Consider the following 26,791-nt stretch of genomic DNA (forward strand, 5'->3'; position numbering starts at 1 on the left):
TTGTTTGTTCTAGTAAGTGATGATGTGGCTTTTGTTTGTTTTCTTTTGTTGCTTCATGAAGATCACTGCTTGATGTGCCTGCGTGCACTCTTATTGTGCGTGTTTGAATGTATAATTTAACTGTGTATTTTGTAAGCTTAAACGCCTTATGGGGCTAAAGCCGAAATAAAACATGTATTGATTGAACACTGGGTTTCCCTTCTTTGAGCCTTGTGACGTCAGAGGCCGACAAACCCAGCCGAGACTACAAATAGTGCACGTTTGTATGCGTTCAGTCATAAAAACTAAAAGGAATTCTAACCAGAACCGATCGATACATAAAACAGTTTTTGTAATTTTGACCAAAATATGACATTTTACACACCGATCTGTGTAAAATGATATAGTTTGGTCAAAAATACAAATAACGTATAGAAACCTTGAAGGCTTGCACGGCGCAGAGAGCCATGAGGACGATGTTGAAGGTGATGCAGGCCAGGAAGCCCGCCTGGGGCACGGAGCACTCACGGGTCACCAGGCGCTCGCTCAGGTTGGCCATGGCGGTGAAGGCCTTGGGAGGGTTGTGCGCCGTCGTTAACACAATCAGGATCAGCTGCAAAGAGATACACACAATTTGGTGTTTTTAAGACACAATTTGGAGGTTTTTTTGCACAGTTTGGTGTTTTTTGTCACAATTTATTATTTTTTTTTTTTTTACACAATTTGGTTGTTTTTGTCCCAATTTTGATTTGTGTTTGTCCCAATTTCCTCGTGGGCCGTCGTCCCCACGATCAGCATCAGCTGCAAAGAGATCAACACAATTTGGTGGTTTTAGACACAATGTGGTGGTTTTAGACACAATTTGGAGGTTTTAGACACTATTTGGTGGTTTAGACACAATTTGGTGGTTTTTGACACAATTTGGTGGTTTTTGACACAATTTGGTGGTTTTTGACGCAATTTGGTGGTTTTTGTCACAATTTGGTGGTTTTTGTCACAATTTGGTGGTTTAGACACAGTTTGGTGAGTTGGCACAATGTGGTGTTTTTGGACACAATTTGGTGTTTTTTGACACATTTAGGTAGTTGTTAACACAATGTGGAGGTTGTTGATCACCATGTGGTGGTTGTTGACACAATTTGGTGGTTTTGGGACAGAATAGTGGTTTTTTGTTACACAATTTGCAGAAATAAACACAATTTGGTGGTTTTTGACACAATGTGTGGAGATAAACACAATTTGGTGGTTTTTGACACAATTTATTTTATTTATTTGTGAGTATTTCTACGCACATACCCTCCCAGAGGGAGACTCATGGCGTTTACAATATGCCGTGTGAGATGGAATTTTTTACACAATATATCACGCATTCACATCGGCCAGTAAATCTCAAGCGTGTTAGGCGAGTATATACTTTCACGGCATGCAAGGAAACAGCTGCACAACTTTAAACATTTCCGTACTTCTCATCGAAGACTGACATTTCATGGTTTTTTTTCTCTATCTGCAAACGTATCCGCAAACCGTTTTCAAAATCCAGAATTCCGGATATCCGGATGGGAATTGTAATCCCTGCGCACACCCACAAAGGAAGGGAAACCCACACACAGTAATTACTCCGAGTCGCAACAGACCTCATTCCTCCGCACCTTCCACGTACCCCCCCCCCCCCCCTCCCCCTCTTTACTCGATTTTTATCAGCCTTCTCCCTCTACAGATTCCAACCTTTTCTGCAAGGTGCCAATGCAGTAAAACTGGCGCCGCGTATCAGAAACGTGTTGAAAGATTCGCACCCCGATGCAAGCGTTAATCGCAGCTTGGCATGAAACACGTGCTCCTGGTTAATAAACTTTTAAAAGCTAACAAAAATTCAAGCAACCTTTTTTTTATTTTAAACAATAACTTTGTTAACTTCGTTCAATACATGAGCGTTATCGATAGTACTATCAAAAGCGTGTCGATCTGGCTTATCGTAAGTACAAATGCACGGTCTTTAAACACGAATACAGTTATTCTCATTGTTCAATTCATTGTTGTGAAGTTCTAAATATTGCGTTTTAGATTATATATCAGGGTTACTGAACTTTTTGGAACGAGTTTATCCCTGGACGCACGCAACTAACTGCACAGCGGTGAATGTCGCGGGCCTCATGTTACCGTGACATAATTATCGTCGTGCATTATAGGATTGGTCGAGATTGCAACCACAGGAGCTTGTATCATAGTGTCAGTTGAAGCCACAGTGACTTTTGTCATAACCATTCTGACAGTACTGCCTTGGGTATTGTACTACCTACTCTTATGCGAGCTGGAAAAAAATCACCTTGTCTGATGTTCGGTGTTGGCATTTAAAGCGTTCTATGAGATCTTGTGTCCTTCGGTCTATTGCAGCGTGACTGGCAAATCTGGACAAAGTTTTTGGCACACGAAATCACCCTTACAGATGATCTGGATCTGGTTGCCCTCTGGGTGTTGTTCGTGGGGTTTACGTCAGAGGAGCCGACTTCGGCTATACGTGACAGGTGGTGTGCGCATCGCCATTTAAAAGACCTCTTCCTATGTATGGTTAGTATGATTAGTAAGGTCGTATTTTTTTTGGTCCCTAAAATATATATGTGTACAGCCCGGTGTAAAACGCTTAAATCTGTAGTTGGGTTGCTTAGGTCTTGGTTTGAATTATAAGCAATACCGTCGGTGACACTGTTCCATTCAACGATGGTGTTTACAAAGAAAGAGACCCTTTCTTCCCGATACCGTCCTACTCGTGCACACAATAAGGTCCAGCGCCGAAGATCTGTCCCGGATTGTGAGCATCCTTCCACTTGGCTGCTTGTTGTACTGAACGGGGATTTTGTTTTTCATCTCCGCAAAATTTCGTAGCTGGCAGTTGTATATATGTGGCAAAAGTAATTCAACAAAAACTTACAACTACGCATACCCGAAGATGTTCGAGAATAACTGTGCCGGGTTTGTATGGGACGTAAAAGAGTGAATACCCTTGCTTTTAGTGGGACAAACAAACCACACGTGCTCTTGTCCACGAGTTTCATATACATCCCTCCGCTAGTGACTGGCCTGTGTATTGTTTGTCCTACTGAACGCAAGGGCATTCACTCTTTCACAACCCATACAAAGCCGACAGAGTTATTTCTGGAAGCAGCCAGGATGATGATTGTCGACATGTTACTAAGTGCAAGGATGCTCGTACATCATACAACATGCTATATCTGACCTGTGGTGACGTGACGCACATGATCGTTCACCTGAAGGAAGGTATCTTTATGGCACTGCATATCTAATCATGAAAGAGTTGAAAGTTCCGCACCCCGCTGCACGCGTTGATCTTTAAGTCTTTCTCGTGTAAACGATTCGGCTCTTCCAAGACCAAGTGCGCACGGAAAAGATCCTGTAATCCATGTCAGAGTTCCGTGGGTTATAGAACACGAAAATACCCAGCATGCTTCCCCAGAAATCGGCGTATGATGCCTGAATGGCGGGGTAAAAACGGTCATACACGTAGAAACCCACTCGTGCAAATACAGGCATGAGCAAGATCGGTCGCCCACTCGCCACAGGCGACCAGAAATGAGTGTGGGCGAGTAGAAAGTCTTATAATGATCACCCACTTGGCGAGTGTAAATTTTGGGTCTGTGGTATTATCATTTTCCGAGCGACGATTGTCTGTTGTGCAGCACGTTGTCGTCTACGATTGCTAAAATTAGATGTGATTGGAGCTCCAGTTCCAGCTGATCGGGACATTCTCTTTAGTGACCATGAACCAATCAGAATAACCGTATGATTTCAGGGTTACCAGGACTTTTCGTTGACGCGATTTTAACCAATCAGAATTGTCGACGCAGCACGTGTGTCTCAGACGCCTAGGCAGATCTGAAGCTGTAAACATGTAGAAATACTTGGACAACTGCCGCCTGGGCGCCTAATATGGACCAGTGAAGCGGCCTTCACGAATCACTGTGAAAAGCCCCCTATATTTCAAAATAACATGATACGAATTAGTGTACAAGTCAGCCTAATTAAAATATGCTCTAGATTTATCTGTTTCGGGTTGATGAGAGCATTATTTGAAGCACACCAGGAAACTAAAGAAGCTTATCAAAAACAGAGTGAAAATAAGTGAAATTATCAACTTCCACGAAAAGAAGACTTTTCGTTGCACTTTTTTTAAAATCTCGATGGCTAGTTATAGGTTATTACCAGCAAGCTTCTTTATGAATTAATGAAAATAGCCTTTAGCTTTTATTTTCTTCGATTTGTTGAAGGTGGTCCATATTAGGGGACTCGCACATACTTTGATATTTTGCTATTATTTTTTGTTTGCAGTAGAAACTCGGGGTCAACACTGCTAAAATGTAACAAATACGGTATTAGCTGTCATATATAGCCATTTCTGTTTGGTAAAAGCTTTGGCTGTAGACAGAAACAGTCCGTTTTAGGCGGCAAATTTAGAGTGAACGCTGCCAAAAGTGAAAAAAGAGAAAAAAGCCTAACGGTTTTGAGATTTGTGTTTCTGCAACTGTTTTGACATGTACAAGTTATCCAAAGAGCGAATAAAACTTTTTTGAGCGCTCTAGCGCCGTTAGTTGGTGGTGGTCCATATTAGGAGCCGGTCCATATTAGGAGCCCTTCCCCTACATTCCCGGCATCAACAAGAATATCCCTCCACTTGGACACCCACCAACAATCAACAGCCGTGGAGCTTTCTCAACAGACACCCACCAACAATCATCAGCCGTGGAGCTTTCTCAACAGACACCCACCAACAATCATCAGCCGTGGACCTTTCTCAACAGACACCCACCAACAATCATCAGCCGTGGAGCTTTCTCCACAGACACCCACCAACAATCATCAGTCGTGGAGCTTTCTCCACAGACACCCACCAACAATCAACAGCCGTGGAGCTTTCTCAACAGACACCCACCAACAATCATCAGCCGTGGAGCTTTCTCAACAGACACCCACCAACAATCATCAGCCGTGGACCTTTCTCAACAGACACCCACCAACAATCAACAGCCGTGGACCTTTCTCAACAGACACCCACCAACAATCATCAGCCGTGGAGCTTTCTCAACAGACACACACCAACAATCAACAGCCGTGGAGCTTTCTCAACAGACACCCACCAACAATCATCAGCCGTGGAGCTTTCTCAACAGACACCCACCAACAATCATCAGCCGTGGAGCTTTCTCAACAGACACCCACCAACAATCATCAGCCGTGGAGCTTTCTCAACAGACACCCACCAACAATCATCAGCCGTGGAGCTTTCTCAACAGACACCCACCAACAATCATCAGCCGTGTAGCTTTCTCAACAGACACTCACCAACAATCATCAGCCGTGGAGCTTTCTCAACAGACACACACCAACAATCAACAGCCGTGTAGCTTTCTCAACCGACACCCACCAACAATCATCAGCCGTGGAGCTTTCTCAACAGACACCCACCAACAATCATCAGCCGTGGAGCTTTCTCCACAGACACCCACCAACAATCATCAGTCGTGGAGCTTTCTCCACAGACACCCACCAACAATCATCAGCCGTGGAGCTTTCTCAACAGACACCCACCAACAATCATCAGCCGTGGAGCTTTCTCAACAGACACCCACCAACAATCATCAGCCGTGGAGCTTTCTCAACAGACACCCACCAACAATCAACAGCCGTGGAGCTTTCTCAACAGACACCCACCAACAATCAACAGCCGTGGAGCTTTCTCAACAGACACCCACCAACAATCAACAGCCGTGGAGCTTTCTCAACAGACACACACCAACAATCATCAGCCGTGGAGCTTTCTCAACAGACACCCACCAACAATCATCAGCCGTGGAGCTTTCTCCACAGACACCCACCAACAATCAACAGCCGTGGAGCTTTCTCAACAGACACCCACCAACAATCAACAGCCGTGGAGCTTTCTCAACAGACACCCACCAACAATCAACAGCCGTGGAGCTTTCTCAACAGATTGGGATTTTGTTTCGTGAATAAGTTTCTTAACGGACACTGGTACAATCTGAGAAATTAATTCATTATGTAATTCCCACTCTGCACAGGAAGACGTCATGATGATGACTTTCGGTACGTGTGCCAATGGAGGAATGGTCTGGAACCCATGTTAAAGCCTGTGCAGGTCTGAGACAAGAAGGAGATTTTTTGGGACAAGAAAACGAATGCGCTTTCAATGCAGCTTGAAACATGCACACGCAAACAGGTGCACCTACGCGCACACATCGCCATGCATGTCAGGGAATATCTAGGGTTAGGGATTATGCGCTGCTATCACCGATCCTGTGTTGGCGTGATGTAAACCTCTGTGCCCAATTAGTTTGCTCTACTCCCTAATGAACACCAGTTCGTGGGACAGAAGCACCATCCATTTTTTTTTTTTTTAGTTTGCTCACGAAGTCCTAAGGTTACCGCTGGCAATCTCTGAAACTGCAGGGATTGAGTAAAGGCTCTTCTTAGTTCTCTGGCATTGACGATGCCACGTCGACGAAGGCAAAAATCGCGCAGACGGCTCAAAATAGCGCCGTGCATTTGACTGAGGAGAACAAAATGCAATGCTTGGAGGCGCCAAGGTAGTTATGGTTCAAGTCTCATGGCTTGGAATCGTGAATACACGCATGCAGGAACAAGAGGAAAAAAATGGGTAGTGCCCTACTGTATGGCAGCTCGCTTTCCCCAGAGAGAAAGCAGCCCGAATTTCCATGAGGGTAACCCCATAGACAATATGCAACCTTATTCTTATCCTTCATGGAATAAAATACTGGCGGATATTTTGCTCAGCCTCCCGCAAGCATACCACTTTACTTACTGTAATCACGAACAAGAAAAGCGAACGATTATACAACTCACCTTCACCATAAGTGATATGGATAAGAAACGTAATCGACAGTGAAAAACGAGACAAGTTTATACTTTTTGACAAGAACTCGTCTACTGGGATCTGGAAGTATCATACCAAGATTAACCAGACTAGATTCCTGTCCACAAGTCCTTAACCGCTAAACCCGTTGGAAGTTTAAAAATCGAATCATCAAAAACTGTTAAGAACATTATGGATCTTGATTTTTGCTACTTAGAATTGATCCCTTTGTGACCTTGAACATTGACTGGGGTCAACATTGGCAGCACTTGCTAATCGCGGAGTACCTTTTTCGCTGACTTACAAAAGAAAGGTGTTAACTTTAAACACAAACTTTGTGTTTTTCTGCACGGAACCAGAGTCATGCCGGCGAACAGTTTAGCTACAAAACGCACATAATTAGGATACGTTGCAGCTACGCTTGCGCTGCATATTGCAAGGGAATAAAGGTCATGGGCAGAGTCTGATTATATATTATTGGTGTTGCGTGATACTGAATTATCCTCGTGCGTTTTAGGATCGGTCGAGATTGCAATCAAAGGAGCGTGTATCAGAGTGCTAGTTGAATACAAAAATATACAGCCCGGAGTTTTCCTGCGTGGGTGGAACGTCACAGTGTTGCTAACTTAACTCTTTAACAGACACCTTATAGTCAACGTGCACGAACTCATTATCACAATGGTTCTTTGCAAAGGCAGCAGCCAGGCTGTTGAATTATGATTATTGTCTCCAAACGAACGAATACTCTTATCCCAGACCAGATCTATAGCAACAACAGACACACAGAGAACACTTGCGATGATTATGTGTGGGAAATCATAAACATCAGCACACTTTTTTCTTCGCACAGCTTTTTTTCTTCTTTTTTTTCTTTTTACATTTAGTCAAGTTTTGACTAAATGTTTTAACATAGAGGGGGGAATCGAGACGAGGGTCGTGGTGTATGTGTGTGTGTGTATGTGTGTGTGTGCGTGCGTGCGTGCAGAGCGATTCAGACCAAACTACTTTACCGATCTTTATGAAATTTGACATGAGAGTTCCTGGGAATGATATCCCCGGACGTTTTTTTCTTGTTTGCCATAAATACCTTTGATGACGTCATATCCGGCTTTTTGTAAAAGTTGAGGCGGCACTGTCACACCCTCATTTTTCAATCAAATTGATTGAAATTTTGGCCCAGCAATCTTCGACAAAGGCCGGACTTTGGTATTGCATTTAAGCTTGGTGGCTTAAAATTTATTTATGACTTTGGTCATTAAAAATCGGAAGATTGTAAAAAAAAAAAACCAATTTATAAAACGATCCAAATTTACGTTCATCTTATTCTTCATCATTCCCTGATTCCAAAAACATATAAATATGTTATATTTGGATTAAAAACAAGCTCTGAAAATTAAAAATATAAAAATTATGATCAAATTTTTTTTTTGAAATCAATTTAAAACCACTTTCATCTTATTCCTTGTCGGTTCCTGATTCCAAAAACATATAGATATGATATGTTTGGATAAAAAACACGCTCACAAAGTTAAAACGAAAAGAGGTACAGTAAAGCGTGCTATGAAACACAGCGCAACCGCTACCACGCCAAACAGGCTCGTCACTTTCACTGCCTTTTGCACTAGCGGCGGACTACGTTCAGTTTCATTTTGTGAGTTCCACAGCTTGACTAAATGTAGTTATTTCGCCTTACGCGACTTGTTTTTTTCCATCTCAAGTCGGGGTAAAACCCGGGAACATGCCCCTAATGGTTTTACCGTGAGGGCGTAAAACATTACTTATCATCATCATCCCACAGCCAAAAACGAAACCTCGATTTAGAACTGACTCCAGGTAAGCAAACATTGGAACTGTACATAACCGTGCAGCCTTTCACTCGGTTTAACAGGTGCGGAGCATCTACCTGTCTTGCCGATGATGGCTTGCACACCTGAGCTACATTATAGGCCAGCTAAGTGGTACCCAAGTGTTCTACGCAACACCTAAACAAGAGAATGCTGTTTGAAGAATTCCAAAACAACTACGCTTTACTATTGTAGCTACGTTACAACGCATGTCGAATGCATTTAACGTGAATGCGACTAAGTTGACGAGCTTTTGGGAAAATGTTGTCTATTATATTTTTAGAAATACAGGATTAAATGTGCACCTTTCAGAACACGATGCCTTGTTTGGTTATCAACCTAGTAATATATGCCAAAATAATAAGGTAATTAATAACATTATTTTGATTGCAAAAATATGTATTAGTAAATATAAGTATGGTGATAGATACGATCTGAATAGTATATTGGAAAATGAAATGTACATTAGAAGATTGTGAGTACTGTATAAGTCGAGATGAGGTGAAGTGATATGTGACGTTTGTGAATATTATGTTAAAAAAAAACAATGAAAAAAACACGTGAATGCGACTAATAGGGGGCTGGTGTCGATGTTTCTTTTTTGACTCACCTGAGTAATCGGTGAGGCTTAGTACTAAGCAGAACCGGCACGGTTGGCCTAGTGGTAAGGCGTCCGCCCCGTGATCGGGAGGTCGTGGGTTCGAACCCCGGCCGGGTCATACCTAAGACTTTAAAATTGGCAATCTAGTGGCTGCTCCGCCTGGCGTCTGGCATTATGGGGTTAGTGCTAGGACTGGTTGGTCCGGTGTCAGAATAATGTGACTGGGTGAGACATGAAGCCTGTGCTGCGACTTCTGTCTTGTGTGTGGCGCACGTTATATGTCAAAGCAGCACCGCCCTGATATGGCCCTTCGTGGTCGGCTGGGCGTTAAGCAGACAAACAAACAAACAAAGTACTAAGCAGTGTCCGTCCATATGGACATCCGGCGCATACACACGCGTGTGCAGACTCTCGTCGGTGTCCGAACCTCCCCCCGTGTACACTACATTGGGTGTGCACGTTAAAGATCCCACGATTGACAAAGGGGTCTTTTCCCTGCAAAATTGCCTACCTATACCCGTGTGACTTGGAATAATAGGCCGTGAAAGGTAAATATGCGCCGAAATGGCTGCAATCTACTGGCCGTATAAAATTTCATCTCACACGGCATCACTGCAGAGCGCCTAGAACTGTACCCACGGAATATGCGCGATATAAGACTCATTGATTGATTGATTGAGTGATACACACACAGATACATACACACACGCCCCCCCCCCCCCCCTCCAAAAAACCACAAAAACCCACCTATACACAGTACAACCTCGGCTCCCTCTCCATCCCAAACCACCAGCAATACATTCAGCGAAATATTCACTGAATGTGAAACGGACAAAACATTCACCTGCAAAGCGATGATGATGACAGCAAACACCACCTGAGACCTAGAGGACACAAAGGGCGGTAACTTGGTCGACTTCTTCCCCGATCCGAAGATCCTGTAGATCCTGTTGGTTTTCACCAAGAGCGGAGCGTACGATAAGGTGAAGGACACATGGAAGCCCGAGTTGGTGACGATGCACGTGACCTGGGTGGGTTCAAGGACGAACGTGCCCACGAGGACACAGGTCAGCACGTGACCTACCAGCATCATGACACACAGCTCCTGACTACTGGCCTTGATCAGGCGGCTGTCACCTGGTGAAACACACAATGAAACAAGAGAAGGAAATGCTAATACGACTCATCTTGGTGAAACACGCAATGAAACAAGAGAAGTAAATGCTTATACGATTCACCTTGGTGAAACACACAATGAAACAAGAGAAGTAAATGCTTATTCGAGTCACCTTGGTGAAACACGCAATGAAACAAGAGAAGTAAATGCTTATACGATTCACCTTGGTGAAACACGCAATGAAACAAGAGAAGTAAATGCTTATACGACTCACCTTGGTGAAACACGCAATGCAACAAGAGAAGTAAATGCTTGAACGACTCACCTTCGTCGTGAGTGATGAATCAGAACCATTATCTGGTGCTCTTGGTCCATAAACATGGAAGAAAATGATGATTCCCTACTCAGTGTTTCTGACCCGAGCGCGACCCCACTCTGACTTTTAACTATGCCTTGGATCAACCAGACTTGTGTCATGACCAGAAGTCATATAACCCTTGAATAGTGGGAAGTTGCACAGATACACCTTCAAAGTATGCTGGACAAAAAGCTAACACAGCTCATTTAAACAAATATTCTCCTGAGAATATCAGGTTATTCGTCTTTCAACGAACTTTCTTTTGCGCGTGAACGATTATATTCATCACCAGTTATCTGTGCTAACTTTACATGGGATAAACTTACTTTGCTTGAGAGAAATTATATCTCGCCTTGACTAATAAACATAGGAGATATACACACCGTTTTTGAGATAAAAGAAGGTGACAGCGATTGTCATGAAAAACACGATGATATCCAACGCTACAACCAGAATTCCCTCCAGTTCTCCAATGTGTAAGTAAGAAGGGGGCAAGGGGAAGCACTCCGTCCTGGTCTCGTCGTCAGGCCAGGTGAAGTTATCTTCCTTGGGGCATCTCTCGCACTGGGGAAGATGAGATTGAAGGTGGCAGATCAGATAACTGGTACACATTTTTTTTTTTTTTATGGGGGGGGGGGGGGGTTAATAAAATATGATTTAATGGAAAATACTGTGATAGCGATAGTGATCGCCACTTACATTTTGTGGTTACTGTTGTTGATGTTGTTGTTGTTGTTGTTTTGTTGTTGTTGTTGTTGCTGGTTTTTTTCTTTAGGTATACGTGTGTTTTCTTTGCGTAGAAAACTGCAGAGAAAGTAATTGCTACAGCATAATGCATTTTGTAAAAGATTGTACTGGGAATATAATTTTGGTTTGCAGATATTATACATACAACTTTTCCACTCAATAATCCTGTGTAATTATCATCAACATTAAACATAGGAAACACACAAACACACAAAAATGACTTCTTACTAACGTATCTATATGAACCAAACAGAGATGTGAGTGATTTAGTATTTTATCGGAAGCCATGAAGAAAAAGCTGCAGCTTGCACGGATTTTTGCATTTTAGAACTGTGTTACGCGAATAGAAATAAAGTATTCGTGTGTGAAAATGCGTGTATATATGATACATTTGTTCAAGTCAATTCATGTTGCATTCAAACTGTGTGTAAACTGTTTTTAAGGGGCGAACAGCCATGGCAAATACAGGTGTATGCGAAGTCAGAACTACAAGCGTTAGAGTGGTAAGCGTTATGTATTACTCAAACGTGGAATAGGCAAAATGTTATTGTACAATTCACAACAGGTTTATACATCATGAAGATTTTAAACCACACTGTTGACACAGAATATGTTATTTTCGTCACGCAAAAGCAAGACTCTGATGTAACCTTAACATTTGACGAAGGTCAACCCTATTGCGTCATGTCCGGAGATCATCAAACGCGAGACGTGTGTTAAGATTCAATTTCATTTCTTTTCATTTACTTTCTTACTCCAATGCTGGGGGTCAAAATCGGGTCGCTTCCTCTCAGTGGAAAGCTAGCAGCAACAAAGTCGCGATACCCAGGTGTATGCGTGTTTAGGTGTAATCAGACACCTGCACTTATGACTGAATGACCGAGGTCTTTTACGTGCCACTGTGGTGACACGAGGGAGGGACATGCATACCGTCTCTGATTCTGCACATAAAGCTGACCCGTGTCCGTCCCGGTGTAACACGAGAAAATTACTCCCACGAAATGTTTATTCCCGAGTAAAGATTTCGTACAAAAATGTTACTTCCCTTACGAAAAAAAGTACTCCCCCGTAGCACGAGAAAATTACTCCCCACAACAGGTGTACTCCCGAGTAAAAATGTCGTACGAACATTTTACTCCTCTAACACATTTTGCAAGACATTATTATTCCCCTTACACAAAATTATTCCCCTTGTTACAAAGAATCTCTTAAACGCCAAAAGTAATAATTACTGTTATCGATGTAAAAGTTAATATTTATCACAGATATTGACTATTATCACGCAAAATTACAGAAACCACAATGAGATAAATAAAGGTTACACGCTCTTAGTCCTGGTCCATTTTTCAGGTATTCACCAGCCTCTGGTTCAGTTTGACAATCAGAGTCTTCCCCCTTAAATGTTTCTCATTTTTCTCAAAAATACTTGAAAATCAAAAAACAAGAAAGGTAGGTTGGTGGAACGTTTGCTATTTACAAAACAATACATTTACAGATATTTCGACCCAACGGTCTTTTTAGTGAACAGACAAACAAATATTCACACAACAAATGTGTTTGTCTGTTCACATAAAAGACCGTTGGGTCGAAATATCTGTGAATGTATTGTTTTGTCAATAACAAACGTTCCAACAACCGTCTACCTTTCTTGTTTTTTGATTCTAAAGTTTGGAAATTTGGCAGTCTCTTTGTTTTTGGATGTTTTCAAAAATACTTGGTTATTGAGTTTTATTTTGTAACTGTTTGGTAAAACACAATATACGAAATGAATGTCCTAGTCGAGAAAGTGTACATGTATTGTTTGAATCGCATTTCGAAACTTGTCTTTAGAAAATAAAGAAGGTGTTTCTAATCAATACGTTTTAGAAAGGCGACGAATCGTGTTTGCAGAATGTATATTATATTTGCAAGCAACCTTGGGGAATAGCAAACTCTAGCTTCGGTAACCACGAAATACAGTCTAGGACTCATGGACCACACAGCGTGTTCACGTCATCAGCTGACAGAGGTAACGAAGCAGATTATGGGATTAACAGAAATCAGCGCCTAAATTTGATTCATCATAAAAGAAGCTTAAACACGGGAGCTTTTCAAGTTTCGACTTAACATTTTCAACTAGACTTTAAAATTCAGACGAGGGTTGTGACGTATGTGAGAAAGAAAGCACGCGTGTGTGTGTGGTTGTGTGTGTGTGTGTGTGTGTGTGTGTGTGTGTGTGTGTGTGTGTGTGTGTGTGTGTGTATGTGTGTGTGTGTGCGTGCGTGTATGTGTGTCTGGGTGTGTGTCTGGGTGTGTGAGTGTGTGCGTGCGAGTGTGTGGTCAGTGTGCGTGTGTACGTGTGTGCGTGCGTGCGTGCATGTGTGTGTGTGTGTGTGTCCGTGTGTGTGTGTGTTTGAATGTTTGAGTGTGTGTGTGGGTTTGGAGCAATTCCAGGAAAACTACTTACCAGATCTTCATGAAACTTTACATACACATTTTTCGAGGCGACATCCCCAAAAATAGTTATTTTAACAAATAAACAAGCACACACAACAAAAAAACAAAAAAACAAAAATAATATCTAACATGTTGAGAAAGAACAGGTCAAGCAAATAAAGGAACACCCAAACACACTATAACAACTAATTCAATCCAAGAATAACACGAGGAGTAACTTATTTTGACAGTAACATAATCTGGGAGTACAATTTTCGTACAGGGAGTATTTATTTCGTACGTCGAACAAAAAGAAAATACTCAACGAAATCATTACTGGGAGTATTAATTTGGGGAGTATTAATTTGGGGAGTACAAATTTCGTGGAGGGAGTACCGTTTTCGTTCCTTGGGGAGTTCTTTTCTCGTACGAAAGGTGTACTCGGAATACAAATTTCGTACGAAATTTTTACTCCGTAGTCAATTTTTCGTGGAGTAAAAATGTTGTGTTACACCGGCCTGGATCCGGGAACAGACTACTTCCAATTCAGTAGGGGGGCGACTATCCTCAACCCGGCGGGTCCCCAGGTGGCGGATAGGGGAACGGCCCCCAGATATGGGGGCCAGCTGCGAATATAGAATAAGCAGTCCCGGACCAACTAGCGGTGTCTCTACCAGGACGGGGTGGGTTGGCAGATGGCACTGACTACCCTATAAATGCCCTTCGTGTCCGATGACGGTTACACCATGCGGGTAAGAGCTGCATTAAAAGCTCTAGCCCCAGGGTGGGACCCCCAGTAAGAAATCCCCCATGTGTTCCCAGGGTTAGGTTTTTGAGCCAGGAACTAAGGGCGGGCTAACCCCGAAAGAAACCTAAGGGCTGAAGTCGGAGGATCTAGGCCAACAGGCGCACCTTAACCAACCACAGATCCACGCAAAAACGCAAACAGCGAACGACAAGAAGAAGACCCGCCTGGATTCGAACCCGTTACCATAGGATCACAAGTCCAGTACGTGCTCTTACCTACTAAGCTACCTGGCCCTGGCTTCCATAGCATCCGAGAAAACATCAACCTTTTTTTTAAAAATATTTGTGTCTGCGGACGTACACTGCTTACTACGAAACACATACCGATTACTCAGGGAAGCCAGGTCAACCCCGAAATCAAAATTAGCAACAACGGTAGTCACCTGACCCACAGTTTACATACATAACAAGTCACAGAGTTTCAGGTGACACGCAGTTCTCTACAGATCACTCTGCCGACGGTGACGCTTGAAATATGTTAAGCGACCATTTCATTTATCTGTTGATGAAGAACTGTTTTGGGGATTAAGAGAAATTAAGACAATACAGAGAGTTCCAAAAAGTACCTTTTCAGAACGTTGACGTGTAACGCCAGAAAATATATATGTTACGCTACATATTTGCCAAGTTCTACACGTCGTGCGTGTCACCACGACGTATGAACTGGTTTGTAATGAGCGGCCGTTTTGAAGACGAATGCGATTTTCCCTAAATTTTCTCAGTCTGAATGATTTAAGCACAGCAAACTATCATGAATAGAAGTTGGGTCAGTAATACCGACATTGCATGTGCTCTTTCCAGGAACTGAAAACTGAGTGTGGGTTGATTTATTTTCACCGATGAGAGATATAAGGCATTCACACACAAACACGCACACACACACACACACACACACACACACACACACACACACACACACACACACATATTTGCAGTCCAAGGTAATCGTGCGATTTTCCAAATATTAAACATTATAAGGCAGTTTTAGGCACGTACGCGTTGCGTAAAATGCGTATACACAAAACACAGCAGTTATAAGCATTAGTTTTGAGTATGGACGTGCTTTCTTTCACAAAGTGACCGTTTGTTGTGAGATTAACTTGTTACGCGTTGCAGTTTCAAGCGTGGTGTATATATCTGGGCCAAGTCTGTTGACGTCGAAATCTGCACGTACACGTCTTGGTTACACGTATTGCTTCTAGCACTCTGTATTATCAAGTTTCACTTGAAGTAGAACTCAGACATTCTGAAATAAATGCTCAAGTTCAAGCACATTCGTTTCGTATGACGTGGCCAGGTTTGGAGAACATGGACCGTTAAACACACAGCTAAGAAGAAAATTAGTTCTCCGAAATGAGACACTAGCAAGCAATTTCACAGTAAATTAAAGTACTTAGCTCACCCTCTGTGAAGATGTTCTCTGGAAAAAAATGATGATTTGAAACCAAGAGCCTAAGTCGTACCGCTCGCCACTTGAGCTCAGCCACACACGTATTTCAAGTACATGTATGTCAACGTGACACCTCTGCAATGTCGGTGTAACTGTGGGCAGGGATAGTTAGGAATATTGCGTAAAACGTCATCAATAAGTGTGTTTTGAACAAAAGTTCAGTCAGATGAATTTGCGGGGATGGAGGTGTGGAAGTGTGTGTGTGTGTGTGTGTGTGTGTGTGTGTGTGTGTGTGTGGGGGGGGGGGGGGGGGGTTGGAAATCATTGAAATCACAAACTGACGACTAAATTGTGAAAAAAAGGAAAGTGGATCACACGGGTTCACGATGGCTCAGGGGTTAGATAAACCACGAAATCTGGTGTGTGGTTTACGCGAGCTCAATAGCAAATCAAACGAACTGTTTCATTCAATGCTATTAAATGCTATTGCAAGTGAGTTCCATAATAGGTTAGAACTGCTTTTTTCATTGAAGATTTAAATCGTTTGTAAACCATTTGAGATATGCTGGGCCTTCAACATTTGCAACTAGACGTTAACATTCAGACGAGGGTTATGACGTATGTGAGAGAGAAAGCACGTGTGTGTCACTGTGTGTGTGTGTGTGTGTGTGTGTGTGTGTGTGTGTGTGTGCGAGTGCGTACGTGTATGTGTGTCTGTGTGTGTGTCTGGTGTGTGTGCGAGTGCGTACGTGTATGTGTGCGAGTGTGTGCGTGCGAGTGTGTGGTCAATGCGTACGTGCGTGTGTACATCCGTGCGTACGTGTGCGTGTGTGTGTGTGTGTGTGTGTGTGTGTGTGTGTGTGTGTGCGTGCGTGCGTGTGTGTGTGTGTGTGTGTGTGTGTGTGTTTGGAGCAATTCTGTGAAAACTACTTAGCAGATCTTCATGAAACTTTACATACACATTTTTCGAGGCGACATCCCCAAACATTGTTTCTTAACAAATAAACAAGCACAAAAAAAAAAAAAAAAAAAAAAATCGACCAACATGCTGAGAAAGAACAGGTCAAGCAAATAAAGAAACACCCAAACAAACTAACACCTGTTAATTCATTCCAAGAATAACACGAGGAGTAACTTTTTTTGACAGTAAAATAATCAGGGAGTAACATTTTCGTACAGGGAGTACTTATTTTGTACGCGTTGCGTAAAATGCGTATACACTTAACACAGCAGTTAGAAGCATTAGTTTTGAGTATGGACGTGCTTTCTTTCACAAAGTGACCGTTTGTTGTGAGATTAACTTGTTACGCGTTGCACTTTCAAGCGTGGTGTATCCGGGCCAAGTCTGTTGACGTCGAAATCTGCACGTACACGTCTTGGTTACACGTATTGCTTCTAGCACTCTTTATTATCAAGTTTCATTTGAAGTCACTCAGACATTCTGAAATAAATGCTCATGTTCAAGCACATCCGTCGCTACCTCACCCACGACGCCTGTGTCAAGCTGGTTGTCTCCCTCATATTCAGTCGTCTGGACTACTGCAACTCCCTTCTGGCTGGCCTCCCCGCCTCATCCATTCATGGCCTACAACGAGTCCAGAACGCTGCTGCCAGGCTGACGTTGAGGAAGACGAAGCGAGACCACATCACCCCCCTACTTCGCTCCTTGCACTGGCTCCCTGTCAACACCCGAATCTCCTACAAACTGTCCACGCTGGTCTACAAGTGTCTCAATCCTCCCTGGACCTGTACACCCAGCCCTCCGACAGTCCCCTTCGTTCTGCTGCTGACCCACTCCGCCTTCACATCCCTCGCTCGAAACTCGCATCTGCTGGTCAGCGTGCATTCTCCTCCGCGGGCCCCTCCGTCTGGAACTCCCTGCCGCTTGAGCTTCGCCAGAGCCCCTCTCTTGACGCGTTCAAGAGTAGGTTGAAGTCTCAGTTCTTCCCGTAGCTGGCTGTGACTTTCATGTTCGACGTGATGTGTTGTGCCCCAAAAGACATTATTGTGCTGTGCTCTGTTAGAGGTGTTTTCTTTGTGCTTAATATTATTTTGTTTGGACCTAGCTATTGATGTGTACATTGTTGTTTAAACAGTTGTTTGCTGTATGTTTATCAGGGTTTGCAAGTGTGTGATATGGTTCGTGTCCGTCTGCAGATGTTAGTTTCTTTGTTAGTCCTGTGTTGACAACTCTTCTATATACAAGCGCTTCGAACTGTATCCACGGAATACGCGCTATATAAGCTTCCTATTGATTGATTGACATTCGTTTCGTGTGACGTGGCCACAGCTAAGAAAAAAATTAGTTATCCAAAATAAGACACTAGCAAGCAATTTCACAGTAAATCAAAGTACTTAGCTCACCCTCACACGGGAAGATGTTCCCTGGAAAAAAATGATGATTTGAAACCAACCGCTCGCCACTTGAGCTCAGCCACACACGTTTTTTGAAGGACATGTATGTCAACGTGACACCTCTCCAATGTCGGTGTAACTGTGGGCACGGATAGGTAGGAATATTGCGTAAAATTAATGGTCATCAATTAGTGTGGTTTGATCAAAAGTTCAGTCAGATGAATTTGCGGGGATGGAGGTGTGGAAGTGTGTGTGAGTGGGGGGGGGGGGGGTGGGAGGGAGTCCGGGGTTTTGTAGTTTGTGGCCAACCACTTTGGTTTCATTGTGAGAGTAGTTTGAAAGGCTGTGGACACTACCTCACGTTTCACTTGTGACGAACTGCGGCTACACCGCCGCTTGCACGGGAGGAAAATGTTATGGATGGCAAGGATGCTAGCCAAATAAACCATTTGGTGTGTGACCTTTGATTGGATATGAGCATTTCTGCAACGGAAATCAAATTACCGATGTGAAGCATTGACCGCTTGGTCGGAAGGAGACCAATAACGTGAGTGACCATCACTTTAAGCGATCGTTTCGCAAACTAATACAGTGTAACTGGGTGACGCAGTGGTCTCCCTTTCACGGCAGCAGCTCTGCATGAGCGTAAGATATTTATAGTATCTCAAATGCTTCTATGCCGCTATCGGCTTCGCCGTGAGGGCGTACATCTAACATTTCTCACACAAATGTTGTTTCGCGTAGTATGGGGAAAAAACATCTTATAACTCCCAAATTCACGCTTACCTTGGGAAATTCGCCGTAACGCGCCACGGTCCGCTCGTTTTCTCGACACGCTTCGCAGTAAAAGCAACAGGACGGTTGAGTGACCACAGCCTGCTGACCCCCCGGACACGGTTGACTGCACACAGACACGGGGATCCTCATGCCGTCTTCTTCCCTGGTCGGAGACTTGTCAAGAAACGCTTTCTTCCACGAGATCAAACTCTGCAACGAAAGGCGTAGAACTGATCAGCGTGATTTTTTTTTTTTACGAGGATTTCTAATTTACGGCTCCGAATATAGATCTATTATAGCAAAACATGGAGAACCGCTTCAATCATATTATAGAAGAACAAAAACATAGACACACAGACTCGCACACACACACACACACACACACACACACACACACACACACACACACACACACACACACACACACACACACACACACGCGGCACGCACAAACACACACACACACACCCACACACACACACACACACATACACGGACGCTGAACGCGGTAGGTTACATATAAGGCTACTCGCATTTGCATACATTTCAAAATGTAAATGAAGACTTCAACAATTAAAAGCATTGCATAAATTGTCTCTTACCTAGTACCTTTCATTTTAATTGTGTAGTATTACAACGATGGACAGTTTTGAGGCCGGGTTGTTAAACAGTTATATTCATTGCTGTGTTTTGATGCAAGAGAGAGAGAGAGAGAGAGAGAGAGAGAGAGAGAGAGAGAGAGAGAGAGAGAGAGAGAGAGAGAGAGAGAGAGAGAGCTGAGAGAGAGAGTGAGAGAGAGAGAGAGAGAGAGAGCCTGAGAGAGAGAGAGAGAGAGAGAGAGAGAGAGAGAGAGAGAGAGAGAGAGAGAGAGAGAGAGAGAGAGAGAGAGAGAGAGGACGAGCGCGCGCGCTGCGTGGTTGGGTGTGTGAGTGCCACGGTGTGTGTGTGTGTGTGTGTGTGTGTGTGTGTGTGTGTATGTTTGTGTGTGTGTGTATGTGTGTGTGTGTGTATGTGTGTGTGTGTGTATGTGTGTGTGTGTTATGCGCGCGCGCGTGAGTGTGTGTGTGTGTGTGTGTGTGTGTGCGTGTGTGTTTACGCGCGCGCGCGCGCGTGTGTGTTACGGAGTGTTTGTTTGTGAACGTGTAAGTAAAATAGTGTGTATAAGTACGAACGTGCCTGCGTGCAAACACCTATCTTTATGTCTGTCCGCCTGTCCTATTGTCCTGTAGGTTCCGTGTGTCCTGGAGTGTGTTCACACTGATTAACCGAGGCTTCTATGCAGAAAGGCAAACCGAAAGGAGATAAAGTTGCAATCGCCTGCTTTGGAACGTGACGTGTTTTAGAATGGAGATGTGGTAGTGTGTGTGTGTGTGTGTGTGTGTGTGAGAGAGAGAGAGAGAGAGAGAGAGAGAGGGAGAGAGAGAAGGAGTGAGGGAGAGAGAGTGTGTGTGTGTGTGAATGTCTGAAGAGTACTCGGGTCCAGGGCGAGCGTTTTTATATTTAGTCAAGTTTTGACTAAATATTTTAACATCGAGGGGGAATCGAAACGAGGGTCGTGGTGTATGCGTGTGTGCGTGTGTGCGTGTGTGTGTGTGTGTGTGTGTGTGTGTGTGTGTAGAGCGATTCAGACTAAACTACTGGACCGATCTTTATGAAATTTGACATGAGAGTTCCTGGGAAGGAAATCCCCGAACGTTTTTTTTCATTTTTTTGATAAATGTCTTTGATGACGTCATATCCGGCTTTTCGTGAAAGTTGAGGCGGCACTGTCACGCCCTCATTTTTCAACCAAATTGGTTGAAATTTTGGTCAAGTAATCTTCGACGAAGCCCGGACTTCAGTATTGCATTTCAGCTTGGTGGCTTAAAAATTAATTAATGACTTTGGTCATTAAAAATCTGAAAATTGTAAAAAATAATAAAAATTTATAAAACGATCCAAATTTACGTTTATCTTATTCTCCATCATTTGCTGATTCCACAAACATATAAATATGTTATATTCGGATTAAAAACAAGCTCTGAAAATTAAATATATAAAAATTATTATCAAAATTAAATTGTCCAAATCAATTTAAAAACACTTTCATCTTATTCCTTGTCGGTTCCTGATTCCAAAAACATATAGATATGATATGTTTGGATTAAAAACACGCTCAGAAAGTTAAAACAAAGAGACGTACAGAAAAGCGTGCTATCCTTCTTAGCGCAACTACTACCCCGCTCTTCTTGTCAATTTCACTGCCTTTGCCATGAGCGGTGGACTGACGATGCTACGAGTATACGGTCTTGCTGAAAAATGGCATTGCGTTCAGTTTCATTCTGTGAGTTCGACAGCTACTTGACTAAATATTGTATTTTCGCCTTACGCGACTTGTTTATTTGCTTCCTTGCTTGGAGTGGCTTCAGACTGTGTCGTGTCGTCCTAATGTGAAATTCATTGTCTTGTGTAAGGAGGTCTTCAGGTCTAAGAATTGGCTGTGTACAAATAGGTTACTGGTTTGTGTTTGGGTAAAAATACGGTCCATGATGTCATCCGCTAACATTTCACTTCCGGCATGCAGACTGGCACAATAATGGTCTCTACCTCGTTCGTCTCACTGACGCAAACCCAACAGGCTCCCTCCTATTGTGGTCCATTCATGTATATCAATGTTGAACTTTTGCGTTGTAAATTCATAGTTCTCAAATCGGTGGCATTTAGGACTTATTTGTGGTACAAATAACTTTTATCAAAGCAAATAATTATTCTTGTGAAACTTATTGACGGGTGGAGCCAAAACTTAAGCAAAGTGAGTTATTTGTTGTCATTTAATGGCGAGGAAAATATCTGCCATGGTTCTCTTCTTCTTCTTCTGCGTTCGATATTTATGGTCGTCATATCGTCAGATCGGTGGCGCGGCTGCCATGAAGTCCGCAATCTTCAGCAGTTCGGCAGCGGGTCTCCAGAGCTTGGTGCCCAGGCATGGTTCTCTAACTTTGCAGAACTAGCTTTGTAAGATCGATATAGTTGTCCTCATGTTCGGGCCATTGTCAAAATGGTTGCACCGATGGTTTTCACTCATCTGTACAGTTTCTTTCGAGCCATTCAGATCGCTGCTTATGTAACGGTATACCAACATTTGTATCCGACGGTTTTAACCTCTTAACCCAACGTTTAGAAACAAAAGAAAGACTTGCAAGAAGGCAAATGCTCTGGTGCAGTACAGTGCAGCGTTCCCAGCGGAAAACCAGTGAACCAAGAACACATGCTCCCTCACGTCACTCACCGAACTGCCGCGTATTGTTCTACTGATGCGAAGGGAGGTAACAGCAGAAAACTCTTTCATTATACCAGTAGGGTTGTCTTCCGCCTGCCCAACAACGCAGGCATGCAAGTGGTAAGAGGCAATGTTTTGAGTGGCGGAGGCAGGAAAAGCAATGCCACCAGCCAATCAAACAATTTCCTCCTATTATCGCTGTCACAGCGGTCTCAGGGTGACTATAGTATCATTATCGCACGGGTTCAAATAACAGAGAGTCTACACGAAAAGAAACCATGCAGATGCGATTGGGTGTACTTTTTTTATGATGAAGCTGTTTATGTCAGAAACAAAAAAATGAAGTTGAAAATCAAAAGAAATCGGTGCTCACCAGCATAAGGACAGCACAGAAACAGACAGAGTCAAATGTTCGCCTATGGAGTCTTATAATGGATTATACATATAAAACAAAAATTGAAACGAAATGCAGGCGAAAGCACTGACTGCAATTTCAAAAATTGTAAGAAAGCTACATACAATGACCTTATGTGTATGGCTACCTGTGACTTAACTGTTTCACCATTTATAGCAAGTCGATAGACTCGTCCCGACGTATAAATTGGTTAATGTTGCCAACAACATTATAAGATCTTGCATTAGAATTGAAATGCAACTACCGCACAAAGGACATGCGATTCCGTGAAGACAATGCAGTCAGAATGCACTGTACTCTTTGAGGTTTACTGTCCGAAGACCAAAAAATCAATATTCAATTAAATGAGTAAACATGTGTTTAAAAAAAAGGGGGAACAAGACAGAGTGACAAGTCACACAAAAACAAAAACAAAAACAAGAGAGGGAGAAAAAAAATTAAGAGAAAGAAATATACGGAAAAAAGTAAAGAGGTTAATGTTGTCCAACGTGTACCTGATGTTGAAACACACACACACACACACACACACACACACCAACACGCGCGCGCACGCGCGATCGCACACACACACACACACACACACACACACACACACCAACACGCGCGCGCACGCGCGATCGCATACACACACACACACACACACACACACACACACACGCGCGCGCGCACTCACACGAGCGCACGCACGCACGCACGAAGCAAACAACAACAATGACACGAACAAGAAAACAACAAAAACAAAACAAACTAACAAACAGAAGTCAGTCCAATCCCAACAATGTTACAAAAAATGACTGGACAAGGAAGAAGTTTCTTCAGGTAGCCAAGAAATAGGGAAAACATTTTTGCTTTCCTTGAATGCATTTCAAAAAGAGGACAACAAAAAGTGTAATAATGTGGAGAAAAGTGCAGTACACATACATTTTTTTGTTGGTATCTCTTATTTTCCCCATAGGGACCTTGTAAGTGTACAAGAGGAGATAAAGTACGAATAGCCCGTGCGTTCAGCAGAGAAAGTAGGACAATTTTTGTGCAGCCAAACTGGAGTTTTACTCTATTCCTTAGCAAAACTCCGGTACCCAGCGAGTTAATTACTTTCACATGTGTTGCTAAGGCGAGCGTGCACGGCTGGCCCTGGGAAGCCGACTGACCACAGAGGGGCCTTTGTTCTAGTCCCCCCTCCCCTCCCGCAACTGGACTTTACCCCCCACGTAGCTATAGGAAATGATTCGTGTTGGAGATTTTAGGATCTTCCCTACTGTATGTCAGTCAAGATGACATTTTCAGCCACTGAGAAAGACACCCAATACCAGGTAAGATAAAGGTAATGAGAAAGACACATTGTCAATCGAGATAGCTACATGACACTGTGTGTCACGAGAAAGGCTCATTTTTAACCAGTGCAATATGAGGGAACTTTGACGCTTGCTTTGGTAAAGAAATGACGCACAAGTTCAGCCAAGACAGATGACAAGAGAATTAAGACACATCTGCAGCAACTGCTATCTGAGGAAGTCAGCCAAGATGGGTGTACTGAGAAAGACATCTTCAGCAAATGCTAACCAATGAAGTCAGTTAAGACTGCTGTCACTAGAAAGACACATCTACGGCAACTGCTATATGAGGAAGTCAGCCAAGATGGCTGTACTGAGAAAGACACATCTTCAGCAAATGCTAACCAATGAAGTCAGTTAAGACAGCTGTCAATAGAAAGACACATCTACAGCAAGTGCCGTCTGAGAGAGTCAGACAAGACAGCTGTCATGATAAATACACATCTTCAGCCACTGCTGTCTGGAGGAGTTTCGGCCCTGGCTTTGGCAGAGAACTGACCAGAAACGTGGACATGTTTACTCCGTTGCTTTCCCGCCATTTCTCGAAGCGTGTCCCTGTACTTGGTACTGGAGAAGAAATAGACGAAGAAGTTGACCGAAGAGTTGAGACAGGAACACACACTGACCGCTGACCGGTTGACAATAAACTCGTGCTTGTAACGGCCAGTGGAAGTGTACCCCGCAACGAAGAGAGGCACGATGCGCTGCGCCATTGCGGGGACGGTGAGCGTGAAAAATACGAAGGATAAGATGATGAGGGTTTTGGTCAAGGCAACTTCTCTTCTGGATATGTTCTGAGTGACGCCTTCCCTCCATTTGATCACGCTGTACAGCTTGGCTGTCGTGATTCCTGTAGCGATCAGAACTATCACTGGTGACCCCACCGTCAGAATGAACCCGTAGAGCGTGCTGTCTAGGATACGAATCAGCTCCTTGTGCTTCCTGCCAAAGTCGGTCAACCCGAACGCACAGCTCGTGTCGTTTCCGGGCCCTGTCCATGTGCACACCACATGAAGCCTCGCATTAATCACGAACCTCAGAAAACCAATAATGAGAACTCCGCTGACACAAACCACAGCCGTGACTCTAGTTTTCAAGATCCTCTTAGCGTGCAGAGGGAAAACGACGCACAGACATCTCTCGCAGGCGACGATCATGTACAGGAAGATGGACGCGTACAGGAACCCGTAGAAGCCGTGGAATTTGACGTCGATGAGGTAACGGAAGACCGGCCCGTAGAGATCCTGCGTGATGAATTCGTGGAAGATTCTCTCTCCGTGCAACACAAAAACGGCAGTCAGATAGATGAGGTCAACCGCAGCAAGACCGAACAAGACCAGGTTGATCCTTTGACCGAGTCCTTGTCTGTAGAACACACCCAGGTTGATGACATTGCCTGGAACCCCTATGAAGAATAAAATCGGCACGAAGATGGCTGATTGAATTTTCTCGGCCAGAACGGCTGTCTCTTCACTGATGAACTGGCTGGGGGCATCTTGGGGGATGTTCACGTCCGTGTCTACGGTTGTGCAACAGTTGGACATGTTTGGCTTAATGACGTACGACACCGATGCATGCACGACCTGGCGGCGACCTCAAGTTACGAGTAATGTTCTACTGCTTATAATTATGATCGACAAAGTAACCGAGACAAGAAGAAGAAGATGAAGACCAAGAAAGAGCTAGCTGAATTGAATCCAAACGAAGACGATAGCGATGGAAGTGATGAGAGAAGTCTCGATTGCTATTTAGTCTGTTCGTGATGGTTTATTCGCTGGCTAGCTGAATTCAACCGAAAAGATTTATATTTTGTCTGTAAGTAATGGCTAAATCACTGTCTAGCTGAATCCAAACAAAACCATAGCGATGAAAGTGAAGAGAAAATGCTCGATTGCAATTTAGTCTGTTGGTGATGGCCCTGTTTAATCGCTGGCTAGCTGAATCTTACCGAAATGATAGCGATGGCAGTGAAGAGAAAATTCTCGAATGCTATATTTATTCTGTTAATTAATGATGGCTTCATCACTTGCTTGCTGAAAAAAACACCGAAATCATAGCGATGATAGTGAAGACAGAATTCCCGATTGTTATTTTGTCTGTTGGTGATGACTTAACTAACCACTGGCTAGCTGAATCCAAACAAAGAAGATAGCGATGAAAGTGAAACGAGAAGACGCGTAGAAACCTGAATACATTGACATGATGGACAAGTTTGTTAAACCACATGATTATTTATAAATGTTGTGTGTGTGTGTGTGTGTGTGTGTGTGTGTGTGTGTGTGTGTGTGTGTGTGTGTGTGTGTGTGTGTGTGAGTGTGTGTGTGTGTGTGTGTGTGTGTGTGAAACGGGAAATAAAACGGATAATAAGAGAAAAAAAAGCTTTCTGATTGCGAGCGCGCATGCGTGATTGCGTACGTACGAGCATGGTGTGTGTGTGTGTTTGTGTACGTGCGTGTGTACACGTGTGTGTATGTGTGTGTGTGAGTGTGTGT

At 43.4% G+C, this 26,791-nt stretch overlaps 2 protein-coding genes across 2 annotated transcripts in view; one reads left to right on the top strand and one right to left on the bottom strand.

The window, feature by feature from the left end:
* LOC138958118 (uncharacterized) overlaps positions 1–26,791 on the top strand; it is a 214,971-nt gene that overhangs the window by 36,642 nt on the left and 151,538 nt on the right. The window lies entirely within an intron of this gene.
* Positions 1–26,791, bottom strand: part of LOC138957087 (metabotropic glutamate receptor 2-like) — a 47,015-nt gene that overhangs the window by 1,470 nt on the left and 18,754 nt on the right. The window contains exons 5-9 of the mRNA XM_070328259.1: positions 24,926–25,882; positions 19,301–19,501; positions 11,184–11,418; positions 10,170–10,462; positions 419–592 (exon numbers count right to left, since the gene is read on the bottom strand). Coding sequence (XP_070184360.1) covers positions 419–592; positions 10,170–10,462; positions 11,184–11,418; positions 19,301–19,501; positions 24,926–25,882 — 1,860 coding nt within the window. The remainder of the gene's footprint in view (positions 1–418; positions 593–10,169; positions 10,463–11,183; positions 11,419–19,300; positions 19,502–24,925; positions 25,883–26,791) is intronic.

Source organism: Littorina saxatilis, linkage group LG2 (assembly GCF_037325665.1).
Source record: "Littorina saxatilis isolate snail1 linkage group LG2, US_GU_Lsax_2.0, whole genome shotgun sequence".
NCBI lineage: Eukaryota > Metazoa > Mollusca > Gastropoda > Littorinimorpha > Littorinidae > Littorina > Littorina saxatilis.